This window comes from Ostrinia nubilalis, chromosome 5, assembly GCF_963855985.1.
Source record: "Ostrinia nubilalis chromosome 5, ilOstNubi1.1, whole genome shotgun sequence".
NCBI classification, from domain to species: domain Eukaryota; kingdom Metazoa; phylum Arthropoda; class Insecta; order Lepidoptera; family Crambidae; genus Ostrinia; species Ostrinia nubilalis.
The window spans coordinates 729,968-746,333 of record NC_087092.1 but is presented as its reverse complement, the minus strand read 5'-3'; the positions used below and the strand labels follow the sequence as shown (position 1 = coordinate 746,333).

The 16,366-nt window shown below is 40.7% G+C and overlaps 2 protein-coding genes across 2 annotated transcripts; one reads left to right on the top strand and one right to left on the bottom strand.

Moving 5' to 3' along the window:
* On the top strand, positions 1-8,574 carry LOC135071600 (pre-mRNA-processing factor 19). The gene is made up of 10 exons (XM_063965360.1): positions 1-113; positions 360-509; positions 618-751; positions 1,259-1,399; positions 3,205-3,384; positions 3,943-4,184; positions 5,447-5,591; positions 7,037-7,123; positions 7,429-7,613; positions 8,207-8,574. Exons 1-10 carry the CDS (start codon positions 95-97, stop codon positions 8,418-8,420), a joined length of 1,497 nt encoding a protein of 498 aa, XP_063821430.1. The 5' UTR covers positions 1-94; the 3' UTR covers positions 8,421-8,574.
* Positions 8,575-10,817: 2,243 nt separating this feature from the next.
* LOC135071601 (E3 ubiquitin-protein ligase RNF185-like) lies at positions 10,818-16,117 on the bottom strand. The gene is made up of 5 exons (XM_063965361.1): positions 15,993-16,117; positions 15,670-15,834; positions 14,348-14,486; positions 13,733-13,895; positions 10,818-13,114 (listed from the first exon to the last, which is right to left on the bottom strand). The coding sequence occupies exons 2-5, from the start codon at positions 15,828-15,830 to the stop codon at positions 13,017-13,019; spliced, it is 561 nt and encodes a 186-aa protein (XP_063821431.1). The 5' UTR covers positions 15,831-15,834; positions 15,993-16,117; the 3' UTR covers positions 10,818-13,016.
* Positions 16,118-16,366: the final 249 nt, after the last annotated feature.

Genomic DNA, 16,366 nt, shown 5'->3' with positions numbered 1-16,366 from the left:
TTGTGTCGAAAAAGCATTTTTTGGTTTTTGTTTGTTACATTTTTCCAGTGTCTGCCCTTTATATCTGCTAATTCACGATTAAACTGGATTTAAAATGGCTCTTTATTGTGCCAGTAAGTGCTTTAATTCATAGTTTTACAGTTTTATGGCGAATATTTAACTTTAATGTAAACGCGCGAGCCGGATATTTTTTGTGTCTTTGTTATGATGATTTTACTTAAAACCATTGATTCTACGGAAATTAATTGATTTTGTATCAAATATTTAACGCCTGGAACTCGTGTTATACAATATTCAAAGGGGTTATAGGCAAAAATTTTATATTGTCTTACCATCTAACCTAACTTTTTGTTTTGTAGTATCTAACGAGGTTCCTGAAGTGCCAGTGGTGTCCCCATCATCAGGGGCCGTATTTGAAAAGCGTATTATTGAAAAGTACATAATTGAAAATGGGGTTGACCCTATCAGTGGCAAAGAACTTAGGATCGAAGACCTTATTGAGATCAAAAGTGAGTACATAATGTCGTTTTGGCCTTTTTTTCAAAGACTGTTATGAACTGATATTATTGAAATATTTTAAAATCAAATAACTAAACAGCAATTCCATGTCTGTGTAGCGCCTCCTATAGTGAAGCCCAAGCCGCCCAGTGCCACATCCATCCCAGCCACGCTGAAGAGCATGCAAGACGAGTGGGACGCGCTCATGCTGCACACATTCACTCAGCGGCAGCAGCTGCAAACAGCAAGACAGGCAAGTTTTGTGTTTAGGTATTAAATATAAAAACATGTTGAATTAACAGCACATGCCAAACCTGCCAAACAAATAAAATCAAAGGAATGTATTATTTACTGTTCTCTTGAGCGACACATTTCTATGTAATACAAATTAACTTCATGATGACTAGGTTTAGGGTTTTACTAAATCATTTCATTGAGTATAAGCTTATTGGAATGATGATCAAGATGTGTAGATTAGGTGTAATATTCTATCAATTTATTATTATTATTAATTACATGTTATGGAAATGATATCTGTAATTATTATCCATTTGTTATTATTATCAGATTTGATGTAACTTACAATTTAAACAAGCTCTTTAGTAATTTTTTGGTTGAATTTATTGAAAAGGTTACTAGGAAAGGAAATAAGAATACCTCTATCTCTAAATAGTTTGTTTTATGACAGTAATGTGGGCCGATGGCAAATTGTCTTGATAGTTTGTGTATGATAATAATAATATTGAAACAATGTATACAGGAGCTGAGCCACGCGTTGTACCAGCACGACGCCGCGTGCCGCGTGATCGCTCGCCTGACCAAGGAGGTGACGGCGGCGCGCGAGGCGCTGGCCACGCTCAAGCCTCAAGCCGGCATCGCGGCACCCCAGCCCGCGCACCCGGTAAATATCAAAACATTACTCATCTTTATTCCCTTATTCCATTTGTAGATCTGCATCTGTATGCATTATACCAGGTTTCGCAAACTTTCGGCTCCACAAACCGCTCTTAGGCCCAGAACAGACAGTGAAACGAAACTGCAACTTTGTGATGATTCTGATGAATGAAACTGAAACTGAAAATTTCAAACTGGTCGCGTCATGTGTCTCTCAACGGACGCTATGGCAGAAACTTAGATGCAACTGCAAATTCGTTGCAGTTGCGTTTCACCGTCTGGTCTGGGCCTTAGTTTCCAGGTTATTGTGAAAGGAAATTCACCACCAGTCATAAAACCACCATTACGTAAATCTTGTCGCTAACCCCCTGCCGTGGAATGGCGAACGCCTAGGGCTATTCGTGTACCCTACTTTGAGAAACCCTTTTGAGAACATTTACTGTTTTTTTTTTTAAATGTAAAGCAACTTATTTGGATTTCTGATTTCTGCATAAATACGACTTTGTCCCCTGAATGACAATGTATTCAGCACCTCTTTGTTGTCTGCAATGATTTCGATTTAGATTAGGAATATTTAATGTATGTAGGTCACCATGAAAGGTATAAATTGGTTGTGTAGGTTGATTTATTATTGTACTGACTTTGGATGTTTTTGTGGACAAAAACAGCTGCCAAGGAGTAATTTTTCACATAAGTACTTAATGTTGTTTATGTTGTATGTTATATCATTATAAAATCTTTAACTCAAACTTGCTTGGTTTAGAAAGCATTTGCCCACTAGTAAGTTTGTACGATTTAGCAATTTCTATGTGCTATAGTGATACGGGAGTTGGACTCTCAACTTCATATGGGGTAGATGTTACCCAGGTGTGATATTACAGTTCTATCGTGCTAGGATATCAGCAGTAACTCCCAATTTATTGCTGTTAAAAAAAACTGTCAGCTTATCTGAAAGAGCTCAATGAAATGGAGATACTGCTGATATTGCTAGCACAGCAGAGTTGAAGCAGTGTAAGTGTAACGAGAGGGCGGCGCAGGACCAGTCTCTGTGGAAATCCTTGGGGGACGCCTTTGTCCAGCAAAGGACATCTTTCGGCTGAAACGAACGAAGTGTAACGTGCAATAATGTTAATAAAAAGTGATCCTACTGACTTACAACTTGACAAAATGTATTTGCACACCTGCATGCAGGTTGAATACTTGCACTAACATTTTTTGTAAGAACTATATAACCTGTATTCTAGCAAATAAACGCTTCTTATCGTAAAGGTAGCAGGGAAGCGCTGGATGCACGCTGCTACCAATCGATCAACGTGGAAAGCATTATGGTAGGCCTATGTTCAGCAGTGGACGTCCTATGGCTGAAATGATGATGATGATGATGATGAAACGCTTTGTTCAGGCACACATGCTTTCAATGAGCACGGCAGCAGCGCCGCGCTCCACGACGGCAAACTAACGAAAACTACGCGACGCGCTCTCTCGCGTTTGGGCGGCATATTTGTGTGCTCCAACGGAAATGTGAAATTTGGTGACTTTTTGGAAATGTTTTGTGTGTGGAACTCCACCGTACTTTGCTTGAAGTTAGTGACTCAAGTGAACCACCGAAGACACCGGGCGAAGCCCTAACCACCGGCCGGCGGCGTCCTACAGAGTACCTACCAGCAGCGCGGCGGCAGACAAGATACCTGTTCGATTGTTTCTGTGTTTTGTTGATTGTGTTGTGCCTGGACGACACCGGGGAACTCATATTCGGTTAAGCTATCGAAGTAGTTAACACGCTTCTTATGTTATCTTTGCATTTGTCCCCAGGCGGAGGCGGCGGCGGGCGGCGGCGCGGTGGCGGTGGGCATGTCGTCGGACGTGGTGCGGCGGCTGCAGGAGCGCGCCACGGAGCTGACGCAGGAGCGCAAGCGGCGCGGCCGCACCGTGCCCGAGGCGCTCGTCAGCCCCGACCAGCTGCGAGCCTTCCTTACGCTCGCATCGCACCCGGTCAGTCGCATTATAATACTGTGTGCTTACCACGAGTTTACGTTATATGCACTAAAAAATCTATGACGATTTTAGTTCTTGGAAGTAGCTGCTAGAGATGGTGTTATACATTTAATGACATTTTTTTACGCAGTCGCTAGTGAGCACACCTAACGTAAACTCATGGTAAGCACACTGGTCACAGAAATGTGTCAAGATCTAAATGTGTTGTCGCTGGTTTATATCCGGCTCGAAGGACCATTTTAATTGAACCGTCTGTCGGTGACATTTTTAATGAAAGTCAAGGTCTTCAAAGTCAGATGTCAGTAAAAAACACAGTTTACTAATACCGTGTAATGGCTATGCTCACGTGACATTGGCAAACGTGGAAACACAATAGCCATAGAGGAGAAGAAGAAGAAGAAGAAGTACTATATATTACTTATGACGAATTGTTTTACTTTCGTTTTGAGATGTTTGTAGAATTTCCAACACACACATTACAAATACCTCTGATTCTTTGAAATTACAAAATATCTACTCGCTTGTTACATTTTCTAACAAACATCTTCCTACCAGGGTCTCCACTCAGCCAGCGTGCCGGGAATCTTGGCTCTCGACATCAACCCGTCAGACCACAGCAAGCTGCTGACGGGCGGCAACGACCGCAACGCGACGGTGTTCAACAAGGACACGGAGCAGGTGGTGGCCATCCTCAAGGGCCACACCAAGAAGGTCACGCGCGTCATATACCACCCCGACGAGGACACCGTCATCACGGCCTCGCCCGATCACACGATCAGAGTATGGAATGTGCCAATGTGAGTAACATCTAGTCGAATTTGATATAGTGTTAAAAACAATTAACATTTCTGTAAACACTCGTTTTAAGAAGTAACAAGTATTTACAGAAATTTTAACCGAACCAATCCCATTCTTTTGAGACGCTAAAAACAATATTTTTAATGAAGCCTTCAACTGATATTTGCGACAGAATTTGCACTCTTGAGATGAAGCTCTTCCAAACAGCTTGATCCTGATGTGTAACAGTGACTTAGTTACTGTCAAGTATTAATAACGACCGAGAGTGAGAGAAGCATTGCAATAATATTGTTATTGTTTTACGTGACGTTATTTTACGGCCGGTTCACACATGTCTCCGTTTTACTGTTCCGTTTTATCGTGTACGTTTTTTTTGTCGATGGCGTATGCAGTTGTATGAGCGACTTCACACATGACACAGTATTTTGTATACAGTAATACAAACATCGACGAAAAAAAAACGTACACGATTAAACGGAACAGTATATATAGTTAATCGCGGTGCGGTAGCATAACGCTGACATACATTTTTTTTATCTTGAACAGCTTATCAAGCTATTTATTTATTAGGTACACCAACAAAGTCACATACATAATACAGTTCATACATTTTAACATGGTTTAACACATGATACGTATATGACCTCCATTACAGGTATACACAGCATTTCTTTTTGCAATGTTAGGGTAATTATACACTAGTAAAAAACAAAAATCAATTGAATAGAGTCTACAGTTTAAGCACCGAACAATATAAAGGATTTAGTAATTGTTCATTTTGTTCGGTGCCTAAGTCGTTCCGAATACAGGCTTGAGTTTTGACTTAAATTTAGGGAGGCTGTCACCGAAAACGTCAAGACCGGTGTTTGTGTCTGGGTTGCCAGGCACCGCTTTATTATACGTTGCACACAACCGGTTAAGTGGCGAGTTTTGGCTATAACCAGTATAATACCAAGGTGGACACGTTTTTGTGTGCTCTATGGGTATTCACATCGGGACTATTCCCACCTCTCGTTCCCACCACTGCAACTCCTGTGTAGCCAGGATCTACAGCTTGACCGCCACAAAAACCCAACTAATGAAGGTCAAGTTTGTCCCGGGGGAAAGTTAAACTGTCATTGGACCCGCAACGAAATTAATCAGAAGAACATAGGAGGAGTTCGAAATTAAGGTTCGACTTCCCTCCATTGCAAAGCGGATGACAGGCGACAAACAAAGGTTTAAAACCTAAAGGTATTAACATAGAAGTGTTTCCTCGCAGGTCGCAAGCCAGCGCGGTGCTGCGCTCGCACGACGGGCCGGTGACGGGGCTGTCGCTGCACCCGACGGGCGACTACGTGCTGTCCACCTCCACCGACCAGCACTGGGCCTTCTCCGACATCCGCACCGGCGCGCTACTCACCAAGGTATAGAAACTAAAGCCCGGTCTGTGAGCACGTAGAATTTTGTCCAATGACCCCAAGCTACCCATCCTTATCGCTCGCGCGAAATTATATTGCTGTCGCGCTCACACATTCACTGCTGCCGCCCGTCGCACAGTCGCGACAGCAATATAATTACGCGTGAGGGATAAGGATAGGTAGCTTGGGGTCATTGGACAAAATTCTACGTGCTCAGCGACCAGACTTTAGATGTTTATTAAATAGCAAATAAATTGAGGTGGTAAGCGGTTCTGTAGTAGATCTGTAGGCTATGCCTATGGCACGATGGCACGATTCGCGCCGTGTTAAGTGGTTATCGCGCCATTTTATCGATTTTATCCATACATTTGACGTCTAAAATCATCGGTAAGACTATCACAGCGCGCAGGCTAGCCCGGATAGAAGTGATTATATGCGCCGCCATGTCTCAATAAATAGAGTATAGCCTGACCAGGAACATAAAAACCCTCGCCATGTTGCGGAAAACTAATGGTACTAATTTCTTTTAATGGCAACAGTAACTGAAAACTTCATTGACATGTCACCTTGCATGTCAGTCTATTGCTGTCAAAGTGTAAACAAACTTTATTTTAAATGTGCGCAATTGATTTTGTGAATTAAATTGCTAAAATCTTTTTATAGTCGTGAAAGAAAAGTGGTTCACAATGTGTTAAAGTATTTGTCGAAGAGAAATACTAAGGGTTCGGACAATATTTTCAGTGAATAATGTTTCCGACAAAGGTTGTCAAATTGACTGACATGTTTATCGTATAGTACAGTCCACTATGAAAATTAGCTGTGGTTTGTTTCAACTACCTATTTTAATTTTTTTTGTCACTTTCTAAGTATTGAATTTTATGGAATTGGGAATGAAGTACCCAGTTTGAAGCGTTCATGAGCAGACATTGCAGTTGAATATTCAAGTTCTGAATTTGATTATTGATGAATAATAAAATAAATCCTACTAGCTCGATTGATGGTTTAATTTAATTTATTTAAACCAGGTTACCTATAATAATATTTTTTCGTTAATTTATGAAAATATCAAATTAGCCCGAAATCCTAAATCCTGATACATAAAGTTAGCCTATTAATTTAACACAGGTACGACTGTACTCAGTGTTGCACTATCAAATGCAATTGACGCGCCTCTATGCCAGGGTTTTTATGTTCCTGGTCAGGCTATAATTGTTTTTTTTAACCCCTCATGGTAAGCTAAATATGCTTGTGTCATGAGTGGATTTACCACAATAGTTATGCGGCGGTAGGGATCGAACCCGCGTTCCTCGTATCACGAGTCAGCCAGTCCGATACCTTCACCGTTCAGTTATCGTCGCTTCCTTAAAATTATTCTTTTAGAGCTCCCTTGATAATGGCTAACCTCAGGGCTCTATATTGAGACCTCTTAACAATGTGAAAAATGTTTTCAGGTTAGCGACGCGTCAGGTGTCAGCCTCACCACAGCACAGTTCCATCCTGACGGGCTTATTTTTGGTACTGGAACAGAGAACTCACAGGTTAGTACCAGCACACGTTACATTATGGATATGTCTCGATCGAAACGATTCTACATTAAAACAAGGATCAGTGTATATTTTACGATTTGGTACCTTTAAACCAAAAATCTTAGTGTATTTATTGGATACAGGTGGCCAATTGAATCTCCTCCGTATCTAATTGCCTGATTAGATTCAGTGAAAGTTTGTAAAACGGTATCAGATAAAACACTGTCGCATCATGCAGTTGTAACAGATGTTTTTTTACAACTTCAACTACATGTGTAGTCTGTGCCACATTAGCTAATCAATTCTTATTTTATCAGGTCAAGATCTGGGATCTGAAGGAGCAGAGCAACGTGGCCAACTTCCCTGGTCACGTGGGGCCGGTGACGTCGATCTCGTTCTCTGAGAACGGTTATTACCTGGCCACGGCCGCCGAGGACTCCTGCGTCAAGCTGTGGGATCTGCGTAAATTGAAGAACTTCAAGACGATCCAGCTGGAAGAGGGGTATGTTGTGTTTTATTACACAAATGTTTTTTTTTTGTCTTGAAGATGGGTTATGAAAATATCGATATTGTCTGATACTTTTATGTTAGTTAGATTTTTCATTAGTTCGAAATATCATAAAGTTTTGTAAATTAGCAACCCTGAATTTTAAGTTTGTGAGTTTAGTAACTTTACAATACATTGTTGTCTTTCATGTTGTTTACACACACATGTAAGTATGATAATGAAACACAACTTAATTATCGCTATTCGATAGAGCTACCTTTTTGTCTGTGATGCCTGTCATTTAATTGCTACTTCGTCGTAATACAACATTTACCTAGTTAGGGACTAGCCATAATAGGTGGCTGAGGAACGTTTCGTTGCTCGGCTTATGACTAGTCCCGTGTGGGGAGTATCTGTCGCTGTACTGGTTACATAGCACCACTGGGTGCCCACGACACAGGTTATTCCTAGTGTGGGACCCGCAAACAAAGCAATATAATGTGCACCGAATAAATTGTTACCAATTGTATTGGAAGGTGTATGCGTAAACGGTGTGTTTGCATAAATAAAATATTTGTATTTGTACCTAATGAGCGTGTTCTGCGCAGGTACGCGATCAAGGAGTTGTGCTTCGACCAGAGCGGCACGTACCTAGCCGTGGCGGGATCAGACGTGCGCGTGTTCCTGTGCCGCCAGTGGCAGGAGCTCAAGGTGTTCAACGACCACACCGCCGCCGCCACCGGCGTGCGCTTCGGCAAGCACGCGCACTACCTCGCCTCCACCAGCATGGACCGCACGCTCAAGCTCTACGGCATAGAGTAGGGACAGCTGACACATCCGAGTGAGTTGTGCGTTGTTGACGACGGCAGCCGAGCGCAAGAAGCCTTTTGTACAGACCATTTTTTATCTTCTGAGCGCCAGTTTGGTCTTTTTGTACCGATGGAGGCCGTTTTGTATCTTCTTTTGTTTACGGCCAGACAAGCTCTACGGCATAGAGTAGGGACAGCTGACACATCCGAGTGAGTTGTGCGTGTGGGTTGACGACGGCAGCCGAGCGCAAGAAGCCTTTTGTACAGACCATTTTTTATCTTCTGAGCGCCAGTTTGGTCTTTTTGTACCGATGGAGGCCGTTTTGTATCTCCTTTTGTTTACGGCCAGACTAGCTCTACGGCATAGAGTAGGGACAGCTGAGACATCCGAGTTGTGCGTGTGGGTTGACGACGGCAGCCGAGCGCAAGAAGCCTTTTGTACAGACCATTTTTTATCTTCTGAGCGCCAGTTTGGTCTTTTTGTACCGATGGAGGCGGTTTTGTATCTTCTTTTGTTTACGGCCAGACTAGCTCTACGGCATAGAGTAGGGACAGCTGAGACATCCGAGTGAGTTGTGCGTGTGGGTTGACGACGGCAGCCGAGCGCAAGAAGCCTTTTGTACAGACCATTTTTTATCTTCGGAGCGCCAGTTTGGGCTTTTTGTACCGATGGAGGCCGTTTTGTATCTTCTTTTGTTTACGGCCAGACTAGCTCTACGGCATAGAGTAGGGACAGCTGACACATCCGAGTGAGTTGTGCGTGTGGGTTGACGACGGCAGCCGAGCGCAAGAAGCCTTTTGTACAGACCATTTTTTATCTTCTGAGCGCCAGTTTGGTCTTTTTGTACCGATGGAGGCCGTTTTGTATCTTCTTTTGTTTACGGCCAGACAAGCTCTACGGCATAGAGTAGGGACAGCTGACACATCCGAGTTGTGCGTGTGGGTTGACGACGGCAGCCGAGCGCAAGTTAGGAAGCCTTTTGTACAGACCATTTTTTATCTTCTGAGCGCCAGTTTGGTCTTTTTGTACCGATGGAGGCCGTTTTGTATCTTCTTTTGTTTACGGCCAGACAAGCTCTACGTCATAGAGTAGGGGCAGCTGGCGCCGCGGCCCGAGATATGCGAGTGAGTTGTGCGTGTGGGTTGATGACGGCAGCCGAGCGGAATGTTTGGAAGTTGTTTTGTACAGATGTTCAAGCCGTTTTTTATCTTCTGAGCGCCAGTTTGGTCTTTTTGTACCGGAGCTCAGCCGTTTTGCATCTTCTTTTGTTTACGGCCAGACCTGGAATGTCGGCCTCAATACTAAATGCTCCCAAGTCACGTTCAACATTTTTTGTTGCATGTTCCAAAGCTCAGTTTTTATTTGTGTCAGTAAATTGTCATTGCAGCTGTCACTGTCAATGAATCCCTATGGTGTCTATGGATTAAATGTTGGCACGCTAGACTATAACCTTAGTAACTACTAAAACTCAAGATTTGTATTTTCATCTATCCTGTAATGGCCATGCTCACATGACATTGGCTAACGTGGAAATACAATAGCCATGGAATGGAAGAAGAAGTCGGATACTATAGCCATAGAGGAGAAGAAGAAGAATTGGACTACTGTTAACTTACTCAACAAAAATACTAATTTTGACTTACCTTCTTATTTTGGCAGTTGCAATAGTATGTTGTTGCGGTTGCGGTGTGCCGTCGGCTATCAACTCACTCACGTTTATTGGAATCCCTAAATTCCACCTGGATGGTGATTGTGACTGAATCTAGGCTGGTGATACAACTTGCAAAGGGACTACTAGGTTAGGATTTAGTATAAGTGCGACTTATCAAGAAGTGATGTGATTCACATATAATAATAGAAGTGAAATTCCCGATTAGAGATTGGGACGTTCAACTGTTTGTAAATGTTTATTATGTATTAAGGTGAACACGCACTTCTCCGCGTTTAACGAATTTATTGGCTGCTTTTTTCAGTGAGTAAATAGATTTGTTTCGAAAGTCTTAACGCGGAAAAGTGAGTGCTCTTCTCTGAGAGGATATTTTGAACGAGACTTGCAATTATTGTTTACGTTCGAATGTGTTTGTGTATTTGTAATTTTAACGATTTAAGTTTTTTATCCAATTTAATTTAGGAGAACCTATTATTCAGTCTTAAGGTTAGGTTCCGATAGAATTAAGTTCCACTTTTATCTGATAAGCAAATAATTCATATACTTAAAAAGGACTCCTAATAAATCTGTTTGCGAAAATAAAAGTTATCCAATATTTGTAAATTAGGTAGGTAATATTTTCCTTAAAAATAAATGACTGGTCAAACAAACAATTATTTTTAATCTTTAGACGAAAAGGGCAGAAATTGGAGTAACTTTTTCTGTACGTAAAGGAAAAGTTAAAAATAAAAAAAACGCTATTTTGTAGCATTAATATATATTTATTTTTATAATTTAAAACAACTTTCCATCCCATCACAACATATCCTTCTTGAAATTATTCAAATATATACACTTATTTTTACAGAAATATTAACATAAAACTTATCTACCAATTTATAGTATGTTCTTATGAGTTTCCATACGCCAATTCATTTGGAATAGCTATAACATTATACAATAGTAGCACACCTGTCAACCGCTCTAAACACCGCCGAACTTAGAAAGAAGGAAACGCCATTGAAATTATACACATCGAGTATCATGCTCACTTGCACAACAATTCTGTTTCTCTAAATATCAAAGTGTCCTTCCTTTTATTTGTGGGCTGTAGAAGTGACCGATAGAAAGAGCTTTTCCAGAGCGTTGCCTTATTCAACAAAACGTTCAAGCCATTATACCAGAATCGAGTATCAAAAGTCCCTTTATCCCTCGCCATGAAGTCTTCCATCACCATTATATCAATATTTAGTTACAAATAGTTAAACTCTTGCAAATCCAACATCCTTCAAATGTAAATAAAGATCGATGTGTATAATTTCGTGATGGGGATTATAGATAGCAGTCAGCATTAACCGGGGCGGCTGCGAGGTGAAATTGGAATAGCCCTTCACTATTTGCAGACATTTTAGGCCCGAATGATTTCCGGGATTGGAATATGGGTTCCCTAATGCATGAAATAGAATTTCTTAATTGTTGCTTAGTAAATGAAAAGAGAGAGTAGACTTTTGCGATACCTGCCTGTTTCATTTACTAATCATTAAAAAATTAGGATATTAAAACTATTTTTGAATTCAAATAAGCTTCAAGTAGATAGTAAAGATACCGCGAAAACCAGCAAAGGACTAGTCACTTGTGAACCGTTTCAAGGTAAATGCATGTTCATACCTTTTTATCCATCAATATTCCATCCAAAGTCATATTACGACTTTTCAAACCTTATAACAAAACGAGCTTTATATAACTATAGATTATACATTCTAACATTAGCAATTCAACGTGTATATTTTGCCGCTCTACAGTCAATCTCATAACCTGTGAGATTAATTCGCTAGGTCACCTATGAGTCATAGGTCACTTAGCAAAAAATCTATTTGATATTATAAGACATTTGCCGAGTGTAACTTCATACATCACCACAATTAGGTTGACTGTAAGAGCTGCCTTAGATTTAAGAAATTTTCAACTATGATTTAGGAAATAATGTATTTTACGCAAAAGTAGGCTCGCGTTTACGTGCAAAGCTACCGCTGATAAATATATTCAATGCTGCTGACATGAGAAGCACTCGTACGGTGAGACTTAATAGATTTACACTTGACTCCTCATCATTGCAAATTCATATTAGGTAAATTTTGATAAATGATTTATTTAATATTATACACTTCGTTCCCACTTGATCTGTTTTATATTAAAATATATATTGTGTACAGGTTTAGGCAACAATCTACAAATATGACTTAGTGACTAATCTTTTATACAGTGCGTGACCGTTAAAAATCGAATAACTAAGTTCATTATTTGTTTCTATAACAAATTACTCAAATAGGAAACCTGTTTGAGTAATTTAACCTATTCTGGGGAATCGTTACAACTTCATCAGTAAAACACGTGGCCGCAGCGGCTCCTAATTTGACTAAGCAGACGTAGCCAGTTAAAGGTACATTATACAGCAAATATCCATTTAAATTAATGCCTACCAAGGTTATAAGTCCTGTTAGTTACACTTATAATATGTATATTTTATGTTTATAAATTGTACAACTTTTTAATCTTTCGTATGCCACTATGCAAGCATAATCTAATCTGAGAATTAATTAGTAACAAGTCGCGAAAGCAGTACGCCTTCGCTCTCACAGTAAACGACCGAGCCAGAGGCAACTAAATACATACAGTATCTAATGGCTTTCTTCATTAGCGCCCAAGTGGACTTAAACGTTCATTCTATTTACAACGTATTTACTGGCATACTAAAGATTAAAGGGATTCTAATTTGAAAGGGTCTTCAACACCATAACTTTTACAAATCCTCAAGACTGAAAAGGTTGGCACTAATGCACTGTCCGATCAACATTGTTTCATAGAGTGTGTCATCAGATACTGATGTCCTTGTAGGCATTAAAGTGAGCGAATGGCCGCTCGGGTCAGTATCACTCGGCCGCCACGTCGACGGCGGGCGGTCATGCGAACACCAGCCACAGCACGAACACGATGGCCACCCACAGGAATATCTTCGACAGGAACTGCTCCTCCTCGTACTGCGCCGTGCCGCGCGGTGCTGCAAACGTATAAGCAATAAATCTGATGTGTCTGTACAGTGGTTATAATCTAAAATAATATTTAGTGTTCATCCCTACTAATTATTATAAATGCGAAAGTAATGAGGGCTATCGTTTTAGCGCTCACCAGTTAGCGCCACTGTAAGGTCCTGTCACTTGCTAGTAGCGAAGACAGTGGCACCAACTGGTGAGCGCTAAAGTGGTAGGAGGACTATCGCATTTGCACTCATCAAGATGGCGCCACTGTAGAGTAAGGTCCTGTCAATCGCTAGGGGTGCCAACTGTTAAGTATAAAAACGATAGCCCTCATTGTCTGTCTGTCTGCGTCGCTTTCACGTTAAACCACTGAACCGATTTTGATGAAATTTGGCATAGAGATAGTTTGAGTCCCGTGAAAGGACATAGGATAGTTTCTATCCCGGTTTTTGAAACAGGGTCGCGCGTGATAAAGTTTTTCTGTGACAGACAAAATTTCACGCGGACGAAGACGTGGGCGGAAAGCTAGTATACAATAAGAGAAAGGTCAGCTAACCCAATGAATTAATAAACGAGTCTTCAGACTTTGTATTTTTGTAAGTATTGTTTTCATGTAAATTCTATATTCCTTGCCAACATACCTGCACTAGGCCGCGGGTCGCCGAAGTTGAAGGTAGACGTGAAGACGCCGAAGGGGAAGGCGCCGATGCCGAAGGACATGTGGAAGCCGTCGCCGAAGCCGAAGCCCGGGAAGCCGCTGTTGTTCTCGGGCTCCGTGCGTTGCCCCGCGGGCCGAGGAGGCACCTGCCGGATTATTTTATGTTAGTTTGCATTGGACTGGCTGTTTTCCATTTACAAAATATATGTATTTAAAAAAAAGTATTTAAGTATGTTTATATCCGTTGTCTAGCTAGTCTACCCATAGTACAAGCTTTTTTGCTTAGTTTGGGACTAGAGGCGCAGTGTGAAATGTCCAAGGATTATTATTATTATTTGAATGGTCATAAATATTCATAACGTATTCACAATAGTGGCGAAACTATACCATCCGAGGCCCGTGGCAAATTCTCGGCATGGGGCCCTTGGCGTATCTAGGGTTATTTTCAGGGGCCCCGGGGCCATCGCATCGCGCGATCAAGGACTTGGGTCAGGGCCCCCTCGGATCGGGGGCTCGTAGCATTTTGCCAGCCCTGCCACCCTATAGTTGCGCCACTGCTTTCTCCATTTTACAAGTCCAAATGTTTCAAAGAGGTTACCTTATTCCTGGGGTCCTCCTGCTTGGTGTTCCCGCGGCCGTAGAGCGGGATGACCTTGTCGCGGCTGATGGCGGCCTTGCACACGGGGCACACCTGGCGGCTGGGCCGCGTCTCCAGCCACTGGTGCAGGCACGGCCAGCTGCGAGATACCACCAATCAATGAGGGTTTTCGCGTATGAAAAATCCACCAGATGGCAATACGTAGACGCGAGGTCTAAATGCTGCATGATTGGTTATTTTTGACATGACATTGACAGATATGTCAAAATCCACCAATCACGCAGCAGTTAGACCCCACATCCACGTCCCGCCATCTAGCGGATCTTTCATACGCGAAAACCCTCATTACACTGACCTAAATATTATACTCAGCCAAAAACTTTTATGTTGAATAGTCATACCATCTTAACACATCAAACCTATTAATTATTGATTTCTATTATTTCGATTTATGGGGCCTAAAGGGTTAAATAAGAAAAGAAAAAGATGATTCCTCTTTCTGACTAGTCATCTGATTCTGGACAAGCACACACCAAGATTTTATTTAACCATTATCTACCTACCAATATGTATTTTAATAGCACAAAAAAAATATTAATTCTTTTACCTACTTTGCTCATTTGTTAAAATGTATTGCATGTTTTCTGTTCAAATAAAGTAACCTATGGAATGCAATACAATTATTAAATATTATACTGAGCTAAATTAATATTTGCATAGTTGTGGTTTATTACATAAAAATGTAAATTAGCAGTTTCTTTTTCCAAAACTGGATGGAACTAAGTCTTTTATTCAATATTACTATGCACAGTCACTTTTTTCATACATTTGATATTTTAAGTTACTGTCTAACTAGTTTTAACAAATGTTAAATTATTTACTCATTAGTATTACTACAGACAATAGATATTTAAAGAAAAACAGGTGGGAAAAAGGTGAAGGTGATGTACAATAATTACATGCAGTTGTACCTACATGCTTTTTGCAAGAAAAATATATAGTTTAATGTACTATTGTCTATACCTAAATAGTTTTTATTTAAAATTGCTATATGGAAGCATGGAAATAATCCTCTTGTTTGTACAATAGATATATTCTATTGATTCTTTCGTAAGGACTTTTTTGCCTTTCATAAGTAGGAGTATATCATGAATTGTGTAATTAAAATGCTTTCATTTCACCTACTAGTAGGTATATGGTGATACCTTTTTATACATTAATTTGGGCAATATTTACAGTACGGTTGAAAAGTATTTTTTGCTAGCTGATATTTCCACATATATAGCTGATATGGTGTAGAGATACAAGATGGGATATCTTACCAAAATAAGTGTCCACACATGCTGACCACAGCGTCTCTAGCTGTATCCAAGCAGATGTTACACTCAAGCATTCGCTCGTCATGTTTGTCGTCCTCTCCTCCGGCGTCGCCCCCTGGGGCCGACGCCGACGCACTCGCCTGTGCCTCGCTCGTCTCAGCCATCACTCTGCTCAACAAAAAACTCTCTCACTACTCCACCAAGTCTTCGACTTCTTATCGTAATCAAAGCAAGGTGACGTCTTACTAAGACACGCCAAATGTCACAACCTTTGAGTATTTTTACGGTTTCTCTATCTCACAATGACCTTTATTAAGAAAATTCACCTGTTACTTAAAAATTTGCAAGAATATCCAGCCTGTTATCACAGAAATTCAACAAAATAAATAATCACATCCCCAATCCCGTGGTTTGATGATCTGTCATTTTTTTTACATAGACAAAGAAGATCTATAGAGTTGAATCTAGCTATGAACCACGTAATCTTCAGGTACGTGATGAAAAAAAATATTTCAGTTTAAAAAACAGTTAAATTGATTACATTATGGACATAATTATTAAATTATCACATAAAATAAAATTTCACAGTCAATATTTTTGTAAGTAACCATCGACTAATTTTGTTTATATAGTTCCAAAATACTGGACTGTCCTATCGATGACATTGACAGTGGGGCGCCACCGTCAATACCGGATCGCT

Excerpts from the sequence above, each read along its gene's own strand:
- LOC135071600 (XM_063965360.1), top strand. Across the intron at positions 1,400-3,204 it reads CACCCCAGCCCGCGCACCCG|GCGGAGGCGGCGGCGGGCGG; the intron begins GTAAATATCAAA and ends ATTTGTCCCCAG. Across the intron at positions 7,124-7,428 it reads CTGGAACAGAGAACTCACAG|GTCAAGATCTGGGATCTGAA; the intron begins GTTAGTACCAGC and ends TTATTTTATCAG.
- LOC135071601 (XM_063965361.1), bottom strand. The coding sequence starts at position 15,830 with ATGGCTGAGACGAGCGAGGCACAGGCGAGTGCGTCGGCGTCGGCCCCA. Across the intron at positions 14,487-15,669 it reads ATGTGTGGACACTTATTTTG|CTGGCCGTGCCTGCACCAGT; the intron begins GTAAGATATCCC and ends GGTATCTCGCAG. Across the intron at positions 13,115-13,732 it reads CGACCCGCGGCCTAGTGCAG|CACCGCGCGGCACGGCGCAG; the intron begins GTATGTTGGCAA and ends ATACGTTTGCAG.